At 45.4% G+C, this 26,081-nt stretch overlaps 1 protein-coding gene across 10 annotated transcripts in view; it reads right to left on the reverse strand.

The window, feature by feature from the left end:
- Positions 1 to 5,865: 5,865 nt before the first annotated feature.
- LOC109696566 (disks large-associated protein 2) overlaps positions 5,866 to 26,081 on the reverse strand; it is a 664,364-nt gene continuing 644,148 nt past the window's right edge. For all 10 annotated transcript variants that reach the window (XM_074055339.1, XM_074055343.1, XM_074055340.1 and 7 more), the window contains 3 exons: positions 19,488 to 19,579; positions 15,120 to 15,272; positions 5,866 to 12,652 (listed from right to left, as the gene is read on the reverse strand). In XM_074055339.1, the coding sequence (XP_073911440.1) occupies positions 12,434 to 12,652; positions 15,120 to 15,272; positions 19,488 to 19,579 (464 nt within the window). In that variant the 3' untranslated portion in view covers positions 5,866 to 12,433. The remainder of the gene's footprint in view (positions 12,653 to 15,119; positions 15,273 to 19,487; positions 19,580 to 26,081) is intronic.

The following is a 26,081-nucleotide window of genomic DNA, read 5'->3' on the forward strand; positions in this document are numbered from 1 at the left end:
CATGGCTAGCAAATGGAAGTCCTAAAGCACACCTGTTGTCCCCGTGATGTGAGTAGGCCTGGATGACACCTCCCTGTTTTAGCATCCATCTCAGTCACCATGTGGATTCTTCCAGGTCTCTGAAAGTGGAAGACTAAGAGATGAGGACCGCCATTTTGATTCTCACTCCATTTCCTGCATGTAGAGCAGGAAATGTTTCTTCTTTTTTCTCATTTCTCCCCACTTTTATCCTGTTACACTAGATTCCTTTCCTAATAAACTTTACTTCTACTGCTACTACATTTTTGCATCTTGCCTGAGCTCTGTATCCTCCTAGTTTCTTCAGTTATTTCTTTAGATATTTAGCAGTCAAGGAAGAGTATGCAATACTGGTAACTCCAATGCCCAAGACTAGTAAGGCAGTGGTGGGCTCTTATTTGTTGGTCTAGGCAGATCATAGGCAGAGGGGGGAACTAGAAAGGGATGGATGATGGTTGGCATGACAGATATTAGGGTTCAGGTGCCTATCCAATTAGGGGGCCTGCAAAGAAAGTCTGATGACCCACAAAGAAAATAGAATCCTTCAGATGGGAGAAAGCAGGGATGTAAGTAATGTTGGTGTAAGCCTGGAGGGGGTGTTTAATATTTTTCTGGGTAATAGCATCAATTGCAGCTAGACCAATGCCTGCAAGGGGGGAGAGGCATGCTGTCTGGAATGGGAGATGGCTGGCACTTTCAAATCTGTATTCCCAAGCTGAACGTTGGTGATAGGGATTATGTCCCCAGGCACAAGATGGGAGGACTGACTGAGAGAAGAAGGGACAGAAGGTGAAGTACGGAGCTTGGTCCGGAGTTGGGGCCCCTCAAGCCACTGTGTGCAGAAGTTCCAGGAGCGATGAGTCAACTGGAGGTGCTTCCCTTAAGGACCTTCCTTTCTTTTTTTTTTTTCATTTTTCTTTTATTATTCATATGTGCATACAAGGCTTGGGTCATTTCTCCCCCCTGTCCCCACCCCCTCCCTTACCACCCACTCCGACCCCTCCCTCTCCCCCCCAGCCCCTCAATACCCAGCAGAAACTATTTTCCCCTTATTTCTGATTTTGTTGAAGAGAGAGTATAAGCAATAATAGGAAGGAACAAGGGTTTTTGCTGGTTGAGATAAGGGCGTTGACTCACATTGATTTCCTGTGCGTGGGTGTTACCTTCTAGGTTAATTCTTTTTGATCTCACCTTTCCTCTAGTTCCTGGTCCCCTTCTCCTATTGTCCTCAGTTACTTTTAAGGTATCTGCTTTAGTTTCTCTGCGTTGAGGACAACAAATGCTAGCTAGTTTTTTAGGTGTCTTACCTATCCTCACCCCTCCCTTGTGTGCTCTCGCTTTTATCATGTGCTCAAAGTCCAATCCCCTTGTTGTGTTTGCCCTTGATCTAATGTCCACATATGAGGGAGAACATACGATTTTTGGTCTTTTGGGCCAGGCTAACCTCACTCAGAATGATGTTCTCCAATTCCATCCATTTACCAGCGAATGATAACATTTCGTTCTTCTTCATGGCTGCATAGAATTCCATTGTGTATAGATACATTTTCTTAATCCATTCGTCAGTGGTGGGGCATCTTGGCTGTTTCCATAACTTGGCTATTGTGAATAGTGCCGCAATAAACATGGATGTGCAGGTGCCTCTGGAGTAGCAGTCTTTCGGGTATATCCCCAAGAGTGGTATTGCTGGATCAAATGGTAGATCGATGTCTAGCTTTTTAAGTAGGCTCCAAATTTTTTTCCAGAGTGGTTGTACTAGTTTACATTCCCACCAACAGTGTAAGAGGGTTCCTTTTTCCCCGCATCCTCGCCAACACCTGTTGTTGGTGGTGTTGCTGATGATGGCTATTCTAACAGGGGTGAGGTGGAATCTTAGTGTGGTGTTAATTTGCATTTCCTTTATTGCTAGAGATGGTGAGCATTTTTTCATGTGTTTTCTGGCCATTTGAATTTCTTCTTTTGAGAAAGTTCTGTTTAGTTCACTTGCCCATTTCTTTATTGGTTCATTAGTTTTGGGAGAATTTAGTTTTTTAAGTTCCCTGTATATTCTGGTTATTAGTCCTTTGAGGACCTTCCTTTCTTAAGGAAGGGAAAATCTCTTTCCTAATGTTGGTCTTGTTTGCATTGGAGATAAGTTCATTTACTGGGTCATTTGTTACTCCAGTGGACAGGTTGCCTACGTTGAAGCAGGTCCCATCGTTGGGGCCCCTTCTGGAGATATTGGGTTGATCTGCAGATAACTTGTGGGGTTTTTATTGACTTTTTTTGTGTGTGTGGGGGGTTAGTGGTAGTACTGGGGTTTGAACTCAGGACCTTGTACTTGCTAGGCAGATGCTCTGCTTCTTGAGCCACTCCACCAGCAGGAGTTTTATTGACATTGCCTTGAGGATGCTTTCAAACTTCGTGTTGTTCAGAGTCACAGTGTAGGACACCACCTGGCTTTTGTATACTCAACCTGTGTGTCACATCACGTGTTAGTTACAGGAGGCCTTGCTGCTGTTTCTTTGGCATTTTCTACATAGACTGTTGCCTTTTACAAACAAAGGTAGCTGTCTTGTTTCTGCTTCCTTCTCTGTGCATGATTACTGCCTTTGCTTACCGTGTTAGCTCGACTTGTGTCGATGGCAGACTCAGTGAGTGTGGACGTGCTTGCCTTGTCTCTCATCGTAGTGGGAAAGGTCCACTTTGAAGTGATAGTTTGTCATTGTTACAGGCAACATTAGCTGTGGGTTTCCTTTTTTTTTTGCAGATGCTCATTATCAAGTAGAGAAGTTGAGGGAGTTCTCTTCCTTACTCCTAGTTTGCTGAGAGTTTTTTTTTTTAACTACGAACAAACAAGTGATTTTGTTAAATATTTTTTTCTGTTGCTATCATCATATATGTTTTTTTCTTCTTTGGCCTGTTGATGCAATGATTCTGTTAGTTGATTTTGAAGGGCTGAACCAGCCTGTATCCCTGTGGTAAATCCCCTTTGGTTGTAGTGTGCTATCGTTTCTACATATTTTTTAGATTATTTGCAAGTTTTTTTCTGAAGAGTTTTGCATCTGTCTTCATGAGGCATCTGGTCCCCTTCATTGTAATGTCTTTGTTTGGCATTGGGGTAATTCTGCCTCGTGGAGTGAATTTGGAAATATTCCTTGTGCTGTGTTTTATGAGGAAATTACAGAAAATTGGCATACTGTCTTTTAAAAATATTTGGTATTATTTACCAGTAAAGCACACGGCCTGGTGCTCTCCGTGTTAGAGGGTTTTCAGTTATTAGTTCAGTTTCTTCAGTAGACTCAGGCCCATTCAGCTTTTCTACTTTGGTGATCTTGTTGGGTTATGTCTTTCAAGGCATTGCCCCTTTTCATACGAGTTACCTACGTAGGCACAGAGAGAGTGATGATTCTGTTATTTTATGGTATTATGTATTATATTATTACAGTATTAATAATATTAGTGATATATTATCCTTGCCATGGCCAGGGACCAGTAGCAGTGGCTTTCATTTCATTTCTTTCATGTTTTCTCTGTCTTCTTTTTTCTCTTGGTACTGGGGTAGAATCAGGGCCCTGTGCACACCACACAAGTGTTCGTCCACCATCGCTTTTTTCTTTTTTCAACTCTGCTTGGCTGGAGGTTTATCAATTTTATTTCAAAGAACCAGGTTTTGGCTTCATTGAATTGTCCCTTATTTATTAATTGTTTGCAATTTTGTCAGGTTCTTCTCTAATTTTTATTGTCTTTCTGCTTGTTCTTTACATTGGATTTAACTTTTTCTCCTTACAGTGTCCTAAAGGAGAAATGTGCATGATTGAGTTTGGATCTTTCTTCTTTTCTATACCTGTGTTTGATGGCACAGCTGTCCTCCTAAGTATGCTTTTCATGCATCTGAACATTTTGTGAAAGTTGTACTTTCATTTTCATTTATTTTATTTTTATTTTTCATTCCTCTCAAGACTTCTTAGACCCTTGTGTTATTTGGAAGTTTCAGCTCCAAGTGTTTTGAGATCTAGCTATCTTTTTGTTATGGATCTCTGCTTTAATTCACTGTGGAACCAAGTGTGCTCATTGCGTCATTTATATTCTTTTAAATTTGTTCAGCTGGAGATTGATGTCCAAAATGTGATCTCTCCTGGTGACTGTCCAGTATGACCCTCTGTGGTCATTGATGAAGTCACCTGCAGGTGTCCAGCAGATCCAGTTATGTCTCTCCTAATTTCCTGTCTGCTGGGTCTGTCCATTGCTGGTAGAGAGGTGCTGAACTCTCTAACTGTAATGATGGATTCGTTGATCTTTCCTTACAATTCTGTCGGTCTTTGTGTCTCTGAAGGGTTTGGCACAGACACGTTAAGGACTGCTATGTCTTCCTGGATAACTGGCCCCTTTATCATTACGTGATGTCTTTCTTTATCCATGATACCTTTCTTTACTCTGAGCTAGCTTTGTTTGGATTACTATCAGCATGGTATGGTATATACTGCTTTATTCCTTCACTTTTGGTGTCTATACTTAAAGTGCTTTTCCTTCAGTCATCAGTTGGGTCTAGGTTTTAAAAATATTCTGACAGTCTGTCTTTTCATTGATATATTTGGACTACTGGTGTTTAAGGTCGTGGCTGAGGGGTTAACATGTGCTACACTTATCGTCTTCTAGTCACTGTCCAGCTGTTTCTGTTTCACCCATTCTTTCTCTGCCTTCTCTGGTGGTAATTGGACATTCTATATGATTTATTTTCTCTGTTCCTCTTCCTGTCAATTATGCATCTATTTAGTTTGCCTCTGACAATTTTTTCTCAGAAAGGTCTGAAAAGATTTGCTGTTTTCTGTTGGTTCACCTTTTTTTGTTGTTATTGTTGTGAGGTCAGAGTAGTAACTTCTAAGTGCGACACCAATTGCGGGAGAAACTGGAGGTGCTTGGGATCTGCCTTGTGGGTTTTACTTAGATGGCTCTGAAAATCCCCGGTTACCTTATAGTAACTTGAAATGAATTCTGTGTTACTTGCTTTGCACTTTCACTGACTTCTGGGCAAATAGTGTTAAACCGCTTGCAGACAAAGTTCCAACTGAAAAGCCAAAAAATTTAAAACCTTTTTTGAAGGATTATAGGATTAAGAAAGAAAATCACATCAAGCTTTTTTTTAAAAGTTTCATGTATAATAGAAAGAAATGCATGAAAGACTAAAGTATGCTTTATGTACTCTTCATTTAGTAGCTTGTGTTTACAACTCAATTTCTTAAGAGAAAACTTTAAAAAATCTTGATTATAACTGAATGAGATAATCAGAAAGGATTTGTGAGTGGGCTGTTTTCTCAGATGGTCCTGCTAATGTAGAATTCATGCACTTCAACCAATTAATTGTTTGTAGGAATTCCGAACCAAGAAGTAAATTTCACCTGGGATTAGGATATCGTCTTCCCTGCTCTGATAGTCACTACCCTCTTCACTCTGCCTCCCTCACCACTGCACCTCCAAACTGAGCAGGCTTTGGGGGAGGGCAGCAGTAGGGGTAGGGGCCAATTCAGGACACTCTGTCCCATATTCCATGTGCCTGAGGACTCACTGCGGTACTAACCATCATCTGATGTTCCTTACAACTCAAAGGGGTGCCAGCCCATTAACTAAGTACTGTAGTACTTATTAATTTTAAACACAGTGATCTGAGCCTTTTTCACACATATTAAATGTGGAGCCTTAAGGAATGTCCATTTCTCCTAAGTAAACAGAGAAACTGAAGATATTTCAACAATGAAATGTATAATGGAAGAAGAGTGTCAGTTTTTTCTTGGTAAAACTCTTTGGTCTGTATAATTTTACTTAGTTTAAAATAACACAAAGAATTCACTCCAATAAAAAGGTGAAACATTACTTTTCTCAAAAAATTTAATTGCAGAATTATTTACAGGAGATGAGGGTCAGCAATACAGAAATCAAAGGAAAGGCATTGCCAGAGAAGAGTTTTGGAGAAAATGATGAATACATTTTTTTTTTTTTTTTACAATTAGCTAAAAGTGGAAAAAAAATCATGAAAAAAAACCTCCCCCCAAAGCAATCTTAAATGCCTTAAAATAATGACCATTCTGATAAGAAGTTATTAGCAGGAAGACACCATTGGACGATGGATGGCGTACTGAACAGCTAGAGCAGGTACACTGCATACTGCTAAATAGGGCTTATCAAAAGAATGTAAAAGCATGAGAAAGAGAAATGACACAAAATAGGTTATAGTTCTGGTGAAAGCAACTCTGTACAGGTGTTGGGTATTTGGCACTCTGTCCATCCTCATTGTAGATATGATTTCATATGTATATTTATTTATATATATTTATATACTTTTGTTTTAAACGTTAACTAAACAGCTACTTTCCTGTTCTAGCATTCCTTAAATTTCTATACAGGAGACATCTAACTTAGTCCTCAGGCCACACCTGGGTATTTTGGCATGTGGGATGGAGTGTCTGTACAGGAAAGGACCTGTACCAGGGAAATGGTTTATCATTTGGAAAGAAGACATGAAAGTAGCCCAGTTCTTGGGAAAACCTTTTGGAATTCAGCAAACCAATCTTCAAGCGGAGTGAGGGAGATATTCATGCTGAGCCCTTTGAAAGTGATGGGACCAAGTTATTAAGAAGACTGGGGCTGGGTGTGGAGGTGAGTTAGGGATAAATCAGAAAACTAGTGAGTGACTTTCACAGGTCCCATAATCGACCTGGCTTCCTTCATCACATCCAGACATGTGCTGACTTACTCCCCATGGAGACCACGGGCTGCTGAGGAAGGTAAACAGTCTTCCTCTTGTTAGCCCCTCTCCTCAATTGAGCACAAGGCTCAGCCTGAGTCTTTCAGGTTCAGAATAAGCACCAATGATGAAGTCTCCTAAAAGCTAAGAAAGAAGGGAGATAAACCCCTGTTACCTAGGTTTGTGTCTATACAAAATCATTTAAAAAGTAGTTTTGTAGTAGGTAATTAACATTTCCTCTGCAAAGAAGTCATCTGTCAAATGTTTAGATTGAAACATGAAATAATTTAGTGCTGGATAAAAATGCCAGGGCTAGGACACCTACTTATGAAACTGTGACTTCTTGTCACCATGGCAAGAGTGAGAAGAAGCAGTTCCTCAGTGCACCCGGGGGCCACTCTGCCTGGCTGAGGTGACCAGGAGCAGGATGGGGAAGCTGGAGCGAGTGGTCAAGTCCACACCTGGCAGCAAATGACCGAAAAGCATGGCTATGCCTCATCCTGCTGCTTCCAGGGTGGATTTTCCTTTTAACACCTGTTCATGTCATCTAAGAAGCAGCTGAACTTCTGCAATGGGGAAAATGGTGCCAAATTGGGGTTGGTGCTTGGTTCTAGTTCTAGGAAACATCTAGAAATTGAAATCACAGCCAGCAGGAAAGGAGGCCACCCTCAGGAAGCTCATTTTCACCTCCTGAAGCAAGTCTCATTGTCATTGTCCTGCCATCTTGACTCTCTTCCAAATGTTTATGGCCTGCTTTGACTTCTTCCAGCACCCCACATGATCGAGGGGGTGAGGATGCGGCATTTGGGAGGGAGGATGAGGGTCCATAATGACCCTAACAATAATATACTTTTGGCGTGCCCTTTCTTTTTGTTGTTTTTTGGCAGTACTGGGGTTTGAACTCAGGGCCTTGCCCTGGATAAGCAGGTGCTCTACCACTTGAGCCACACCTCTAGCCTACCATGCACTTGTGAGCTCAAAGACATCACAGACAATATGTCACTACTCCTTACATCACATCTGAGAGGGAAATGGGGACAGAGCTCTGACCCATGTCACAGAGGAGACAGGGGAGACTTGAAGTGAAGACAGGTTGCTGACTGATGCACGAGACCAGGTAGCCTGACAAACTTCCTGGAGTTTCCTGGCAACTTATTCACTTCCCAAACATTGCAGCTGCAATGTGGCTGGGCAGCTTGCTTAATGTAAACATAAGGGGACTTTCCTGAGTGCTTTGTTCGCTGCTCCCGGCTCGTCCTAACAGTCCACTCTGGACACCTCTTGCCACGAAGGCGCAGGGATCTGGTTTGAGCTGACGTGTTTGCATGTTTACAGCAGGCGATGCAGAGGTGAAGACAGAGTGAAGTTCACTGTCCACTCCGTCAACTCAGCTGAAGATGCTTACTAGTCAGAAAGCGATTGTATTCTTGGCCTCCTATGCTTGTGGTTTTCCATTTTATTTTCAAGTTTGGAACCCTGTGTTTGACCCAAACCTACCAAGAAGTATAAACAAAAACATGGATAAAAATAAGAGAACCTCCAGAAATTCCAAGAAGGTGTAGTTTGAGGACCATAATAACTGCAGAACTAACTAAGATACTTTGCTTTAACTACCTGATTAGCATGTTAAATTTCCATTAAAAAAAAAGTTCAGGGTTCGAGAAGTAGATGTCTGGGAGGTGAACACACATGAAAAGGTGGAACTGCTGTTTGGGGGAGGCGACTCTTATTTCAGGTTTCAGGGCCGGGCCTTTCCACACCCAGTGCTGTTCTGGGCAGTGTATGTTCACACCAGCACATCCTCCCACGTGTTTCCAGTGTCCTCCTCCATCCAGTGTCTTCCTCCTTCTAGTGTCCTCCTCGTCCTTGAGGCAAACAGGGATGTCCTTCTGACTAGTCAGCCAGGGCTGGTCAGAGTGGCACAAGACATCTTCTGTCACCATGACATCCTGGGGCACCTGTCGGAACTCTGAACAAAGCTGACTGACATTACTTATAGAAAGTTGTTCAAACCTGACTCGGGACTTCCTGAAACAGCCTTTTCCAAATGGTTTCTGATCCTTCAGGGCCACAGGAGGGCTGCCTCAAATCTGAAGGCCCTGCTACCAATTGCAAAAGACCCCCTGGTCAGTTTAGAGTACACTGTTCCTACTCCCCAAGGCTTGGCCCAAGCTAGACAGCTGTTCCTAAGACCCGTGCTGGGCAGTTGCTACAGGTGTTTGGACCACTGGTCTATAGTACCACTGTACTTTGCAGAGAAAGCCCACCCTGGGGCAGGGTGCCTAGCAGGACGTGTGAGCAGCAGAGACGAGTGAATTCACAAAGGCAGTGGAGTTTAATTAAAGTGATGGAAACAATGGTTGCTTACTATGGTATTAAAAAGGCAAAAATTATGACAGGCAGAGAAGTGACCAAACCCATGCATTTGTGTGCTCTGCAGAAACTTGGCCTCTTCCATGAGGGCTGGGGGTGTGTGTGGGCCCCTCTACTCTGATTTTGTGATTTTATTTGTTTTTAAAAGAGGCAACTGTAAATGTAATTTGTACCTTTTTTCTCTAATAATATACCTTTACATTAAATGCTTGAAGTCGTCAGGATTGGTTTAGAGTTGAAAGCATGGACATGTCCTTTCAAATAAAAATGTGATTTTTTTGGTATACAACAGTTCAGTGCTTTATACACCATTCGAGGATGGTGATGCAGATATGCTGAGGAAAATATAGTAACAATCATTCCTGATGACAGCTGGCCTCACATCAAACACACAATGGCCACGGGGAGATGAGTAACATTGAGGACGGTCGTGATAACAGGCAGCGTTCTCCCGTCCTGGTCCTGCTCAGGATGCTTGTGTTTAATTTCGGATATGTGAGGAAGGGATTCCTCTCGGTGACCTTCGGTTCTTGAGTAACCGGTCCTGTCGCTAGGAGCACAGGTGTGCGGCTACAGAGAACACTGACTTTCACCATGACATTCCGGAACACTGGGTGTTATTATTTTCAACCGTGTTCTCAAATCTACTCAGTCTTTCATTAAAATGTGTTTTAAATGGGATGAGAGGACCACACGAGAGCTCTACTCTACATACCTTCTGGACACGACGGAAATCAGCCAGCTGGAGGGAGCAGTGCACGTGTCAGGAACAGTGTCATTTTTCTTTGCGTGCATGACAGGTAAACATGGCTTATCTTGTTCCTTGACAGAGTGTCACCTGCATGAGGACTGAAGGCATTGCACTTGACTAGCGAACTCGAGCAGCTAACACTAGTAGCAGGTGTTTATTTACACAGACATTAAATAATCTTCTTTGGAACCTAGTGAACCTGACAGGGGTTCATTCTCCACTTCAAGTCAGGGACCACTGTGCAACTTTGTGGCAGGTTAATTCGATCACCTGGGTATGGTCTAGACCAAGACCTTTGGGATTGTCAAATAAAACATAAAAAACTAATCCAAATCTAGCAAACTCTTCATTCAAGTTGGGATCATAGAATCTGGGATCTAAGACAAATGGTTGTTTAATTGTGAAAGTTGTCTCTATGTGTTTTTGAATAAGCTTCAGGAAATGAGAGAACACATCGGCTGCCAGGAGATAGGCGTACGTGGGCAGGTAGCGGCAATGTGAACATTACATTTCCTCTGTCTGGGGTAGATGCTGATCCTGCTCGTCAGCGGTCACTTCTACAGAGCAGTTCCTTTTTAAAGAATGTCATTTTCAAAGTCTAAAATGACAATGCTTTAACACAGCAGAGTGAATACAGGAAGAAGATCGTTATTGTACACTCTTCAGGGTTTAGGTATTTATTTAGGTAGAAAAATGCTTTGAACACTGGGGAAATAGGATTCAGTTATAGAAGAATATTTCAGGGATTTTTTTTTCTTTTTTTGCATTTTTCAAGGGTATACATTCGTGTGATTTTTGCTTCCAAATATATTTTAAGGCTGTTTGGTAAAATATATACCAGATATGAGGCTCAATTTACAGGGTTTTATTCTAACAGGGAATTCTTAACTATTCAGCTTTAAAAAAGTAAAACTTTGAAGCTTGACATGCTGCAATATCAACTGTGCCCCGAGAACCCCATGCGTGGTGGAGAGTGGATGACGAGGAAGGACAGTGCAGCTCACAGATGCCCAGCCCAGCTCCTCACGGAGCCCAGCCGTGACGTCCTCAGGCTGCACAGGGGCTGGGTACATTTTAAAGTGCCATCACAGAGAGAAAACAAAGTGCTACAAAGCTTTCCGCCTATGGTTAAGCACACTGTGCTTCTTAAAGCAGCAAGAAGGAAGACCTGTCATGGTGGGGATGTCTGAAGTGCTCATCCTGCCTGTGTCTTGGGGAAGATGAGGGCTCTGAGGTCAGGATCCAGTGGGGGGTCTGACAGACTCTTCCTTCACAGGCATCTGGATTGTGATATGGAGCTGTGTGGGAACAGCGATTGCCATGTATAAATTTAATTATACACAGAAAGCCTATTAATCAGAGCTGTCCCCCTTTCCTGCTGGCCTTCAGAGTCATGGACATATTCCACAGTTGGAAATCACCATATGTGACCTTTTTTTCCCTTCATGTCTAACACAGGCAAGAAGTATGTTCTTAACTTCAGCAATACTGCATAGGACAAAAGAATTCTGGAAAAATACAAGTATAGACCACATTTTTTCTTCACCATTGAAACTGAATGTACTTACCACTCACATTCATATTTCTTATACTTTTTACAACATCACAACTGTCATTTTAAACAAGCAAACTTTTTTTTTTAAAGGATACCCTGAAAGTCAACTGATAGGGCAGTTTGAGAATGTATATAAACGTATATAAAAAAAACCCCACATGTAGCATAAGCGGTGAGATTTAAAGAAAATGATATATGTAATGTTTTAAATTCAAAGGGATTAAAAAATATAATGACTGTTTCATAGAAGTGGACAATTTTTCCTCTGTATTTGTACTCCCAGACTTTTCTAAGACTCCGGTCCGCCCCTTCTCACCACTGCTCCCTCCTGGGAGCCACCCAGGTCATTTTTGAATGTGGGGGTGATGGGCTGGATTTTTTAAAGGGGGTTCAGACTTGTCTCCTGGCTTTGGAGAACCATACAGGGGGAGCTTGGAGGTTAGAGAGACCCCTTTTCATTAGCACAAACTCGACACAAGGAACCTACTGCTTCCTATGGTGACCTGGAGGACTAGGATAGCAGGGCAGGGGTCAGGTGGACTGAGGGAAAGGTACCTGGAGGTTATGGGGGATGGGTCTGTCTTTCCTGCCCTTCCAGTTGTAGCACCTTCCATTTGGGTTGTCTAATGTCTCTCGTGAACGGTGAGATGCACCCTTTGTAGTTATTAATCTTACCCCTAGTTATCACACGATTTATAAAAATAGAAATAACAAAGTGTAAGCTGGGGTCCATCTCCAGAGGCGTTCCTGTGGTCCTCTGAGAACGAGGAGGGGAAGCCAGGTCTCACCAAGCCTGTCCATCAGGACCGAAGGTCAGTGTCACGGCCACCTGTGAGAAGAGTCATTCTTGCCGTGGGCTGGGCACACGGGGGTCAGCGTGTCCACCGTGGCTGCGGTCAGCACACACGGCAAGGGCGAACTTGGTGGAGGAAATGAGACAAAACAACCAGGTGGGCAATAAACTGTACAAGCATCTGGTGAGAAAGCCCGAGGCGGCACAGCGGCCGCCTGGTCCTCAGAGCCGGGTCTGGGCCTCGGGGATGTAGATCTCGATGCTGTCCGCGCGCTCCGTGGCGGAATTCTGCCGGAAAGAGGCCGCTCTCTTGGCGGCCATGAGCCGTCTTCGGGCCTCTTGACGCTGTCGGTCGGGCAGCTCCAGGGACCTTTCCCTTGTGATGGGAAATTTCCCCTTGGGGGGCTTCTTTGGTATTGGAGGGGGGACCTTTCTTTCTTCCTGAAAAGCATGACAAGTGAGAGTGAGGTCAGAGTGAGGTCAGAGTGAGCCCCGACCGTGCTGAGCTGGGAGCCCTGCTCCGTGCGCCCCTGCTCCGTGCGCCCCTGCTCCGTGCGCCCCTGCTCTGTGCACGCTCCAGACCCCCAGCAATGTGGCACTGTGCGTTTCCTACTGGGTTCCTTGGCCTTTTACTCCTGTGGTGACAGATCTGCCTTTTAGATGACACATGGCTTTCTAAGTGCCCTCCAGTTCTTCAGAGGGGACAGAGGAGTTTGGCCGGTGTTTAGGAGTAAGGAAGCAAATTGCATATATCAACAACTGACTTCTCTGTAGCCTGAGTGTTAGAGGACACCCACCCTCATTCCCACCCTCTCTGAAACACTGTCCTGGCAGAGTCTGGCAAACACCTCACAGTGACCATGGTGCTGTCACCCAACATCTGAGTCATAAACTGTGGTCTTTGCAGCCAATTCTGGATCTTACCAGGGTAAGGAGGCCTTAGCCAAATTCTTATTATCCTAAAACCCCATCAACGCTGACAGTATTTATGCATACGTGATGATTTTCCACTTGCTTAGCCAAAAAGATCCTGACCCTCAGTTCATATTCTCAAATAAGATCAAAATACACTCAAGTCTTTTTCAGAAATAAAAATTTCTCAGCTCTGCAACAAACAAGGAATAGAAGTGAAGGGTTTGCAACCACCAGCTCAGCACTTCTGAGAAGCAACATTGCATCTGGGCCTGACATTGGACTTCTGCCTCGCCATGGCTTCCTTTCCAGGAAGGGCACAGGACAAAAGCAGACAGCCAGCCTTTGGGGACATGGTGGCTCCACCTGTGTGTCTTCTCCCTCAGGCAGTTGCATAAGCCTGATGCCCACGGTGTACCCAATGCTGGGGCCTCAGTGGATGAGCTGCTGTCTGTGTCTGACACTTTGTTCCCATGGTGTGTTTCACAAAGACTTAGACCAGAAGCAATGACTCTCTCCTGGCTTTCTGGCATGCCTCTAAAACACTGAGTAATTAATTCATCAAAACCTTTCAGCTATTTGAAAATGCAGTTCCTGCCTTAAGCACACAATGTGTGACTTCCTCGCCTCTTGGCAGCCTCTGGAACACTCACCCATGGGGATCACACCTAGCATTTCTTGTGAGAGTTCCATTTTAAGGGGCTTGAAAGCCCGCAGGCACACTGTGACCCAGACGGGGATATTGGGGCTATGCAGAGCCTGGAGCCCCAGAGGCATTCAGAAGGGACAGGGGCTTTCTTTAGGGTGCAGACCCCCGCAGCTCTGTCTGTCCAAGGCTGCTCACTTTCTGCACTGGGGGTGTGTGTGGCCCCAGGGACAGCCATTTTCACTTGAGAATCGTCCTCTCTGGATAGCCTGGGAAGATGGGCTCCTGTGTGCTTTCAGTTATAGAGTAAGGGAGATGGGAAGGAATTACTGCATGCATGGAGCTCGTTGAAGGAGTTCTATTTTGGTGTTCTGCTGGAATAATCTTTTCACTTTTGATTCACACTTCCTACTGCCTTCACCTCAAAATGAAGCCAGGGCCATGTGAACTTGCTTCTGTCTCACTGAGGCTTCTGTGCACCCTGGCTTTCCCACACCCCTCCTGTCATCTGGTACGACAGGGTTGTTTGCCATCCTTGGTGGTATCTGGATGCTGGCCTGGGACACCCTCTCTGCTGCTCCCCGATGGCTCCATTTGGGGAAGTATAAAAGATGATGACCTGCACTGGCTTTCTTTCTAGCCACCCAGCTATCTATGCTCGCCTGTATATTAAACTCTACCTCCCCAAAGAACTCTGGATGAGCTTTCCTTGTAGCTTTAATTGACAATGTCTGCCTAAAAATTCTTCTGCAAGACTTGTGGGGGTGACTCGCCCTCTAGCTCTACCAGGATGATGTCTTCAGCAAGACGTGAAGAACCAGGGTTCCGATTTAATGCAAATTTACAGCCTCTGTGAGGGCTGAGGCTGAAGATCCTGGAAGACCCCGTCCTCAGATGGATAGACAGGTTTAAATTTTGTCATGTCTCTAACTCCCGACATACACCTGGAAGGCATATTTGAGTAGAAGATTGTCACTGCAGTTACACCTAAAGCTTCCTAAGGGAGAGCATCTTAAATATAATCCAAACAAAAGGTTGATGGAAATAATTCAGGGGGATTTATCCCTGTAAGAAATGAGACTACAGATGTGGCATTGGCCAGTGTCTCTGAGCTGTCTATGTGCCCCCGACACAGCGAGAAGGACAAGGCTGCTCCCATGCCCGCGACTTCCACCCCACCTGTTTGTGCACATGTGTCCACGTGCAGGCGAGACCTGGTCCCGCATTGCTAGCTAAGGGCCAGGAGCCCCCTGCACACCAAGCTTGCCGCAGCCCATTGCTGCAACTGGATTTGAAGCCAGCAGGCAGAGCTCGGGCCATCACACTCGTGGCGTGGCGTGGCGTGGTTACCTTTCTTTCCGGTGACTCTACGGTCTTCCAGTCGCTGAGCTTCAGCTGGTGCAGCTCGTCGAACTTCATGCTGACATCCTCAACGGACAGCTGCAGCATGTCCCAGTAGCCGGCCAGGTCCTGTGACGTCGGCCTCGGCATGGCGCTGGGGTCCTGTGGACACACATCCGGGATTAGAGGGCTGCTCTTTTCCATGGGCACCTTTCAAGGAATGGGAGTAGAGGCCTGGCTCATTCTAACACCGAAGCAAATAAGGCCTGCCATGATTGGATGAAGGTTACTTCAGCACCAGTGTTTGCCAGTGGTTTAAAAATACACAGCACATCCCCTCATCGTTCTGGGTTGGAAGTGCGGGGAATGGGGTTAAAATGAAGGTTTTAGATGCCCGGTAGCTCACAGATGCAGCAGGGCTCTGTGGCTATTGAGGTGGTGGAGGTGGTGGTGAGAGCAGGGCCATTTGCCCACTTTGGTTTCTTTGGGTTTGTGCGGTGGAGGTCTTAGGTCAATGATCCTGATAGAGGTAAAGTGGATTTGGTTTACTGCAAGGTGCAGACAGCACAGGCGGTTGATCCCCTGCAGGAACAAACCATCTCACTAGCTGTCACCAGCTGCTGCCACCCAGCCACATGTTCCTGAGCTGTCTGTGGCCCAGAGACGAGCTTTGTCCCTACAGATCCTTGGCCCCACCAGCTCCTGCCCTGAAAATGCTGGTTCTTTGTTCTATCTCAGATTGGTAGCCTTAAATAATCAGACGTTTGCCTGAATTTGTATAAAGTGTGCAATTTTCAGCTTAGTCTTCAGTAAGTGACATTGAGCATGAAGTGAACTTCTTCAGCTGGCATTCCTTTAATCTGACTGACACCCATATCACCCATCTCCTCTAGGCAATGTCTCCTCTCTCCTGGGCACCCAGAGGGCCATCTGCACTCCATGAGGGTGTAAATGAGCAGATTACACTTTTTTCTCTGCAGCGCATGGGACTTTCTCCAAAACAGGTCATGTCTGAGGTCATAAAGCAAGCCTCGATTAAAACAAAGAAACTGAAGATCCTACCAGACCACCATGGCAAGGAAAACCATGAAAGCCACTCAAACTCAGAGATTGGGCAACATGCTCTCTCTCTCTCTCTCTCTCTCTCTCTCTCTCTCTCTCTCACAGCACTGGGGTTTGAACTTAGAGCCTCACGCTTGCCAGGCAGGCACTCTACCACCTGAGCCATTTCATCAATTTTTTTGTGTTGGTTTTTTCGACATAGGGTCTCGAGAACTATTTGCTCAGACTGGCCTCGAGCTGTGATCCTCCTGAACTCTGCCTCTTGAGTAGTTGGGATTATAGAGGTGAGCCACTGGTGTCTGGCAAGCACCACAGCTTTGAATGACCTGTGGGTCATTGAAGAAATTCCTAGATTCAAATGAAAATGAGGACACAATTCACCAGAACCCATGGGAAGAGGGAAGGTTATAGCCATGACTCCTACATTACAAAAATAGATCTCACACAGACAAGCTGAGGATTCACCTCAAACGCCTAGAAAAACACCAACGACCCAATTCAAAAAGTGTTAGATGGGAAGAAATGATAAAAATCAGGGCAGAAATCAAAGAACTGAATGATAGAATGAATTAATGAAACGACAAGTTGGTTCTCTGGAAAATAAAGAATATCGGCAAACCTTTAGCCAAATTAACTAAAGCAAGAAAGGAGAAGACCCAGAATGAATAAAATCAGAGATGAAAAAGGGGCTGTTACAGCAGACACCAATGAAATTCAGAAGATCATATGGGAATTCTTTAAAAATCTATAATCTAGCAATGTGGAAAATGAAGAGATAAATACATTTCTTGACACATATGCCCCCCTCCCCAATTGAACCAAGAGGACAGTAACAATTTAAACACATCTGTATCAAATGATGAGCTTGAAACAGTTGTAAAGAAGCTCCCAACAGAGAAAGTCCAGGTCTGGATGGATTCACTGCTGAATTCTTCCAGAGCTTTAAAGAACAAACACCAACACTCCTCAAATTATTCCTAAAGTACAAAGAAAAGGAATAACACATTCTATGAAATCAGTATTACCTAATACCAATGAGGGGGGGGGGGGAGAGAAACACGAATGTGTAAGTGGGCTGTCTGAGGGGAGTATGGGGGCAGGAGATGGAAGGGAATGACAGAGGTGAGTAATATGAAGACAATATCACGTCATGCACTGTAAATTGTTGAATAATAGGGGAGAAGGGCAATAGAAAAAAGTAATGGGGGTTAATCTGATTAAAGTATGTTGTATATACATGTCTGAAATACCAAGACAAAATCCCTGAAATATCAATATACACTGAAAAAATGAAGGCCAGGAAGGTAAAACAGGTCCTGTCTGGGGGTGGGTACAGTGGTAGGAGGGCAAAGGAGAGGGTGAGGGAGGGCGAATATGGTCGATGTACTTTGTGTTCGTGTGTGGAAATTGAGCAGTGATCCCTGCTGAAATTGTTCTAAGGAGGGTGGAGGGGGGTCCGGAGCAGCCGCTCTCTGTTTGAGCCCATTCTTCCTCTGAACCACTAGAGGGTGACGTCTGACCATGCAGCCCCAGAGGCACCCTGGCCAAGCAAGACTTCCCTGTGAGGATGGTGTGTGTCCAGGGCAGCCCCAAGAATGAGAGAGCAGAATCTGTCCAGGATGATCTGCCCTGGAATTATGTCATGAGTCACCTACATCCTCCTCACCTTGGCGGTATCTGGGAGGGGTCTGGCATCTCTAGGGTCCTTCTTTGGACTTAAAGCTTCCAGCTACTAGCAATGCTCCTCTGACCTATGAGGGGACAAAACACCTGTCCCGTCTTTAGCAGGCCTCGCCTGCCAGCCTCTCTCAGACCATCGCCTTTCACGGGAAGGGTTTCAGACTTTTTGACACTAGTCCTGAAGAGAAGCCAGAAGAGGAAGTAGCACAGCCAGTATTTCTGGACAACAAAGGCATCAGAGATACTGGGATGAATAATTTCAAGGCTAAATCAAGCCGCCTCTCGTGGGGAGGTGATGAGCATCTCACAGGCTCGAGGGTGAACTTTGCAGGTTGTCTGTCCTGTGAGGCTCCAGAGGAGACACTGAGGCCTCTCCAAGTCTGCATAGCATACCAAGTTCCTTTGTGGCAAAACCAGTTCCCGTGAAGATTATGCGTGGATGGCAGGAACGTGGGTTGTGACATGGCAACCCAACACTTACAGGCTTTGCTCAAGGACTCAAAACCTCCCGTTCCCTTTTTAAAGTGCCAATGAGACTTTATGCCATAGGTCACATGGGGGTAACTCTAAGCCTCATGATAAATGTTAATGGATTAGTTAGAAAATGTTAGAAAAAAAGGCTTCAACAACGCAGTGAAAGATGGGGACCAGCGGGCCGAGGAGCCCACTCTTTCTGCATGTCCACGTCTCTGTGGAGTTAACAAGCAAAGCAAAGCACAGCCAAAACACCTGTCATCGCTGCTGTGACCGGCCAGGCGGAGACTTTCTTGCCTTCACTGAAAAACCTTTGGTGTGAAAACAATGCAGTGTTTTTATTGTAAAATTATTTATGAAGTCCAAGATGAGTAGCTAGTCATTGCTCAGGGAAATTTCTCAGGGAAATTTGTGTGTGTGCCTGTGTGAACCCTGGTGTACATTATTATCTACATACGAGTTTGTTACACATACCATGCGTGTATGCAGATAGGTGCACGTATAGATTAACATCACTCCTGTACAAAAACAACACGCACGTGAGTACATTACCAGGTGTGTATGGGAGTAGCACATGCATTGTTTTTCTTTCCCTTTGGTTGCCAGGAAGACTCAGGATTAGCGCCAGCTGCATTCACACATCTAGTTCATGGTATATTCATTTACATCCTGACTACAAAATATAAAGTCCAAACTATTTCTAAGATCTCCCTTTAATCTCTTTACATGTAGCTGTTTCTGTGTCTTTATTCCATGTCACCTCCGCTCCTTTTCTTTACTTATAACCTTGGGCTGTAGTGGCGATTTACTTCTCATCTCCTCATCGGGTTTTTTGGGGAGAAAAACCTCTCTCCATGCTCCAGAAACCCCAGCGCCCCTCCACCCATATGCCCCTCCTAGCCTCAGCCCTGGCTGCACGTGTAGACCAGGCTGGGGCTGTGGGTTCCTTAGGGCCAGGCCTGGAGTAGGTCTGGTGCACCTATGGGACCTGGGGGCTGGGGTTGTAGGTCACCGGGGCTGAGTTTGTGGGTCCAGGGCTGGGTCATGTGAACTTGCTCATATCTGCTTGTGTACAGGTAGGTCAGCCAACAGAGAGACCATGAGGACATGCAGTGGAGCTCCTCATCTCTCAGGTGACCACATCTCCCCAGGCTTACTTACCATGTTCTGCTGGCAGAGCCAATAAAACTGTTGGAATTTCTGCGACATGAGCAGCTGGGCGCTCCCCACGGCACTCCTGATCTTCCCGAGAACTGAGAGACACAGAACAGAACAGACTCAGGACAAGAGCAGCAAAAACAGAAGCAGAGCACCATGTCTGGGGAGCCTGGACCATGTAAGACACATCACGGATTGAGGTTTTCACCCATTGGCTTCCTTTCCAATTCTTGAGGAAACTCAAAAATGACCCCATTCCCGATATGTGAATATTAGTTTTTGGTTCAGGGGACAATTTAGGTCTCAGAGGTGGCCAGTACTGCAGGGTGCTCCTTATTTTGGCATGGAGACTGCTTCAGTGCTGATCGTATGAGCTGGAGGGTGAGTGGTGTGTCCTCAGTCACCTCTTATGTTGTCATGGGCTCCGGGAGGTTTACTGAACTCTATTAAGATGTTAATTCTTGAATTTTGGGAGAAGCACTTTGATATCTGTTATCTCGCCGGATGCAATAGAAGACTCTAGTGAATTGCCGGCAACTCTGTCACGGCAATGGTGTGATGTACACTTTAAAGTTGGCGGAGTTATGCAGAGGCCACACAGGGATCGTGACTAAGAAGACATGATTCTCATCTCGAGACCCACAACAGGGTCACGAGTCACGCAGCAAACTCACAGCCTGCTGGAGTCGCTGGTTTATCCAGGGGTTCATAATGATGACTGCTTGAGTGTGCCATGATGTGTGTGGCTGTTTGGTAAATCAAACAGCACATTTGAAATTGCTAAATAATATGGTTTTATCCATGCAAAGGATTTAACAAATTAAAGAAAGGTAGACGTGGCCACTTCTGGATTTAGACTGGACAAGAAAAAGACTTTGTCCCAGAAACAGAGGGGAAACTCTCCCTTCTCCAAGCACCTTTAAACGGCCTATTCCCCCTTCTCTGCTGCCAGGTCCTGTCCTGGGTCTGATGTGAGCACAGCACTGTTGTAGAAATGGTAGCTTTGTAGACTCCAGCTCACATGGTCCTCAGAACCACTTGGGAATTGACCAGCTCCTCTTCTTACCATCAGTGTGATTATCTTTGCTAGGTTCCATTTGTCAGGCTCCTGCTATCCACAGAGTCTGCAGAGAACAGTTGCCTGTTTTTTCTGTTCCTGGGTCACCACTGGGCTGGGCTGCCACCCACGTGGCAGGGTATGGATGACCTAACTGTCTCATCAGGCTTACTTTGCCTGGGTGTCACTGGGGCCCCCTTCCAGCTTGGGACTTTCACAGGTAACCCTCTATCATGGAGGCTGTGCGTGGAGCTTTGCCTACTTCTAACAGCCAGTGAGTTACTTCCACCTGCTCAGTGTCTCCTCTCTTCTGGGTCTGCCTCAAGAATCTTTGCTGAGCATAGATAGCTACCCTGCACCAATATTTAAAACCCAGAGCGTTGCTAGTTTGGCCTTGCTGGAAGACAGCTGTGGCAAGCTCCTGTCTGCCATGTTGGGGATAAGTGGTCCAGGATGGGGTGGGGACCTGTATCCTGGAGATTTGTTTCCCAGGAAAGTCAAGGTGAGAGCTCTGTCACCACGTGCTTTGGGTTTTGTGCACGTCAAGATGAATGTGAATGAATGCTCTGTGGTTTTATCTACAGCAGTTAGATGACGTAGTTTCTCAGAGACAGCACAGATCTGCAGAGGACTCTACATGCCTGCTGGGTTTAAGACCACATCTCACACACGCCCAGGTGGTGCCCAAATGGCCCCTGGACCTGCCTCCATCATCCTCCCCATCATTCCAGAGACCCACACTCCAGTCCCTTAGCACACGTACTTCCTCCACGGTTATTTCCCCAAATATTAGTGATGTTAACAGCCAGTCTCAAAGCTAATCTGCAGATTCTGATTGACAGCCCAAGCTACAGCTGCTGCATGTACTTCCGCCTAAGCCTGACTTGAGGGGAAAAGGAATTATACAGAGTGGGCAGAAAGGGCCTTAATATCCACATGACAAAATCCTACGAGGCTATTGAAAAGGATGTTCCAGAACTGATGGATTTGAGAAGGCGTCTGAGACACTGTGATGGAGGAGGCACTTACAGAGCAGCGTGTACATGCCTTTATTTGAAAATGGGGCTCTGGCATTATAGATCATGTGCTTTTGAAGTTGACTTTCTCCTGAGCAGGACAACAGGTGCAAACACTTCTTATTTAGGTGCATTTTCGTAGTTTTCTGCAGCATGGAAAATTACATATATACAGATGATCTGAAAGAAAAGCATAGCAAACGCCTCCATCCCCGGGACACACAGCCAGTGACCGGTGTGTGTGTGGTGTCTGCCATGTGCCTGCGGGTTCTCTGGGACCATCTGAGAGTTTGTGGTAGCTGGCACTTCACCCCCTGTCCTGTCTAATCAGTGTCATCCTCATTCCTGAGAGGTCAACAAGTCTGACTTTGCCTAATTCTAGATTGCTTCGGGATTATTAAAACAGGCAAATTACACATTCTTTCAGGCTTAGGAAGAGACAGCAGAAGGTTGCAGGTGTTGATACCTGGACCTCCTGGACTCTCTCAAGGGGACGTGCTGTTTCTAACCGGCTTCCTTCCCACCACCCCCTTTGATCTGATTTGCAGCCAGATGGGCCTGGAGGAGGGGGAGAAGGGCTGGGACACAGGGACACAGGAGGACCCTGGCCATGGTGTAAGGTGAGCATCCTTTCCCGAAATGCTCAGGCGAAGAAGGGTTTCAGATTTCAGAATTTGTTGGGATTTTGGAAATTTGAATATAGACAAGGGGATATCCTTGTCTTTTAGACTTGTTTACCCAAGTCTAAACATGAAATTGGCTTATGTTTCATGTACACTATCTTCACGTGGCCTGCAGGTAATCTCATCCACTATCTTTGACCTGACTGTGCCTGTTTTGACTTTGGCCTGTCACAGGAAGTCAGGGATTTTCCATGTGGCATCATGACAATGCTCAAAAATTTTGAATTGTGGAGCATTTTGGATTTTTCAGGTTAGGGTGCTCCACTGGTACAGGGTGGAGGGGTCACGGTTCTGGCTCAGGTGAGAGGAGAGGAGAGGAGGGTGGGCAGCCAGGACGAGGAAGGTGTGGGTGGACAGAGTGGGGTCTCGACGGGGAGAGAAGGTAACAGCTTGGTTTGTTGACATGAGGCTACCACACATGAACCTCACTGGGGCCGCAGGGAGGGACCGTCTTTGCCTCCGAAATGTTGAGTTTCTACGTCTTTCGAATTCCATGCACTGAGTAATTGATGATAGTATTTAAGAAGGGGCTCATTTTAGCAAACTGCTGCTGCAGAAATATAGAGGCCACAGATAAGTGCACATGACTGACTCAACTGTTTTACATTGTAATTAAAAGTCAATTAGGTTTACAAAATTTGAAGTTTTCATCCCTAATTTTCACAATCCTTTTTAAAACAGAATTCTGCTGAAGAATTCATGCAATGGGCTTCAATTTATAATCTTTAGCACAACATGAGAAGTTGGGCAGCACTTGGTGTTGACTTTTAATGTAGTGGAGAGCCATTAAAAAGGCCATAAATTGAATAGCGTCCAGGTGAGAGGAAGGACGTCAAAGAGTGCAGGCAATGCTGGGCTTGTGAGCAGCAGGGGAGTTTTGCTGCTCAGTGAAGGGGATGATCCTATCTGATACCTGTAATGTAAGTAGCTTCCCATAATTGCAGGGAATTTGCAGTGAAAATTCAATTTATTCCTTTCACTATACTTCCCTAATTTTGGCATAGTTTGAACGGTTTTCCTCTCAAGGCTGCAGATAAGGACTAGTGCTCATCAGAATGCAAATTTACAAAGAACCTGGTGGAGCCTTTGCTTTTGATACACTAAGAAACTTGATTACTTTACTTGGCTCTTTTAATTTATTTTTCACGCGTCTACTATAATTTGCAATTCTATGTAAATTTGCTACGATGTGCCAGGACATTGACACTATTCTGCTGTTCCAAAATTCCAAGTGAACCTCTGTAAAACCTGCAGAGTTTGAAATGGTCGTTGGGACGTTTATGGATTTTCTTGGGGTTCCTTCATGACTAATTCTGCAGAACTGGTGTGGGTCCATCTCTGTTTCCTGTCAGGTTCCGTGTACACGTCCTCTTCTAAGGCCACCTGGTTGCTGGGGTGTGTGGTACATCTGCACAGGTACTTAGTGAGGACTGTGGCCATTGGGCACAATTCTTGGCCGGGATTCTGTTGGATGTCTGCAGGTCGTGGACGACTGTCCATCATGTTACATGAGTGTCCACCCTGGGGCCAGCAGCCGCCCTGTGCACACAGCAATCTGCTCTGCTCAGATGACCACCATCATTTCTGACTCTTCAGTGTGTTTTGGTCTCTGCTCATGTGAGGCATTCTGGGTCCACTGGAGACGAGGTGTCATTTATTTCTCTTTGGCTTTGTCCTCCTCGCTTACGTGTTGAGCATGTGTCCTGTTCCTTCTTGGGGTCATCCCTTTGGTCTGTGTTGGTGTCCCCTGCAGCTGCTGGACAGCCCCACCCAGGGACAACTGTGCTTCATCATGGAAGATGGCCTGGATGACTGAACGCCATGTGTCTGACCTCAACTCTGGCATTAATGTGACTCGAGAGGCAGGTGGTCGTTGACTCGTCCTGCCTGAAGGCTTCTCAGTTGTACAAGTCTCTGAAGGTCCTCTCGGCTCGCCTGTGGCTTTGGGTTTGCAGTAAGAGAACATTTAGATTCTGAGCTTCTCAGGGAGGAGTTGTTCAGAGCAGGATCCCACAGCACCATTTCAAAGGCCTATCCTTGAAGACCTCGTGAGGGTCACGGCTCAATCAATGCATTTACCGAATAGCATCTTTGTAGTCGTGGCTCAAGCAGTAAAGCATCTGCCTAGCAAGCTCAAAACTCCGAGTCCAAACTCCAGTAATGGAGAAATAGTCTTTGAGACTTGGAATGGTTGTTTCAGAATATGTTCTAAGTTGGGTCCACCTTGTACCCACTTGGTTTAACAGAAGGACTATAAAATCCTACACTCTTGCTTTGTAATGGTTTACAGTGTCTCCTGAATATTTCTATTTTTGTATCGACAGTGGGAAGCCTGCATAGTGTGACTTAACGGGAACTAGTTTGTACTTGGTTCATGATAGTTTCCATTAAACACAGAGAACGGAGTAAATCTAGATCAGTTCAATCATTTCAGTGGAGTGCGATTATAAAATTATAGTGTAGGCAAAGATTATTTCACCTAATGGAAATTTCAGTATTCAGAGCTCAGGGTTTTCATTTAATTTGATCTTTATTTTTTTTAACAATGTTGAGCCCAATGGCTCTCTCTCTCTTGCAAAAATTAGAACTAGAATTGGAGGTTACATCACCTTTTAAACATTATTAGAGAACTATCTGAACTCGATGAATATTGTATGAGTTTTATGCACCAAGCGTGCAGATGAGAGGTGTGAGGAGAGACCTGTCCCCTCTGCCCACAAGAAGATGGTGGTGTCCGGGACACTTAAAAGCACAAGGACATGTCTTGAGTATCAAGTGCATCCCTGTTCCTGTGCTCCAGGCTCGCAAAGTGCGGTGTTTGGTGGTTGACTAGCAGGTGGAGAGGACACAGCCAGGGTCTGCAGAGCAAGGCTGCAGGAGACACCTGGCCCCACACCTGAGGATGATTCTGTGAACACACTTTACGAACACATTAGATGTGACCGCTGCATTTCAGGGAACTTGAAATCACCTATGACAGCAAAATGGCAGTGACAGTGCTGTCCTGTCCTTTGAGGGACACTTGTCCACCCGGAGTTCTGAGAGGTGACCAGCCTCTCTCCACAGGTGGGTGTAAAGGGTGATGTTTTGGTGGTTGTCTTCTCAAATTGGAGTTTGACCACAGGCCCCTGCTTCCCAGCTCTGTGCCCCTCTTGAGTCCTGAGTCTCCCTTTCCTTCAGTCTCATCCGACTGCTGGGCCATCTTGCCCAGCATGAAGCCGCCTACCCCGCCAGGCCACCTGAGAATCTTGCCCATTGGATGCATGCCTCAAACTTCTGCTCCTGTTTTCTTTTCTCCTTTTCATTTATCGTTTTTAGACTTCTGCACTTTTCAAGCTCATGCTCCACCCTTTTCTTACGGCGCCGATGCCCTGCACTTGTGCATGTGGTTTTTTCCGGTCCTGTTTCTTTCCATTCTCAGGCGTTATGCCGCATCTTAATCCTTTTTGTCTATTGCAGTGGCTTGCCATAGTCAATATGCAATAAATCCTGTTGAGTGTGTACATCAGTGGGGGTCCCTGAGATAACCCAAAGGTTAAAAAAAGGCTAAAACACACATTTAAGGAAAACAGTGGGGTCAGCAGCTCCCTTAGCACTGTCTCTTGCAGAGAAAGGCGTGCTTTCCAAGTGGCGAGTCAGCCAGGCAAGAGAAGCTCCTACATTTCATATGACAGTGGATCTTGCTGCTGACTCAGCCATGTGTACAGTACTTTCTGGCATAATTTCTAGAATTTCCTTGGCTGTTCCCAGAGAGAAGAAGATCATGATTCATGACCATGTTTCAGCATCAAAGTCTTTAAACTATTTAAGTTCTTTCATCCTTTGTTGAGAAAAAAAAATT

This window comes from Castor canadensis, chromosome 14 (genome assembly GCF_047511655.1).
Source record: "Castor canadensis chromosome 14, mCasCan1.hap1v2, whole genome shotgun sequence".
Classification (NCBI taxonomy): Eukaryota; Metazoa; Chordata; class Mammalia; order Rodentia; family Castoridae; genus Castor; species Castor canadensis.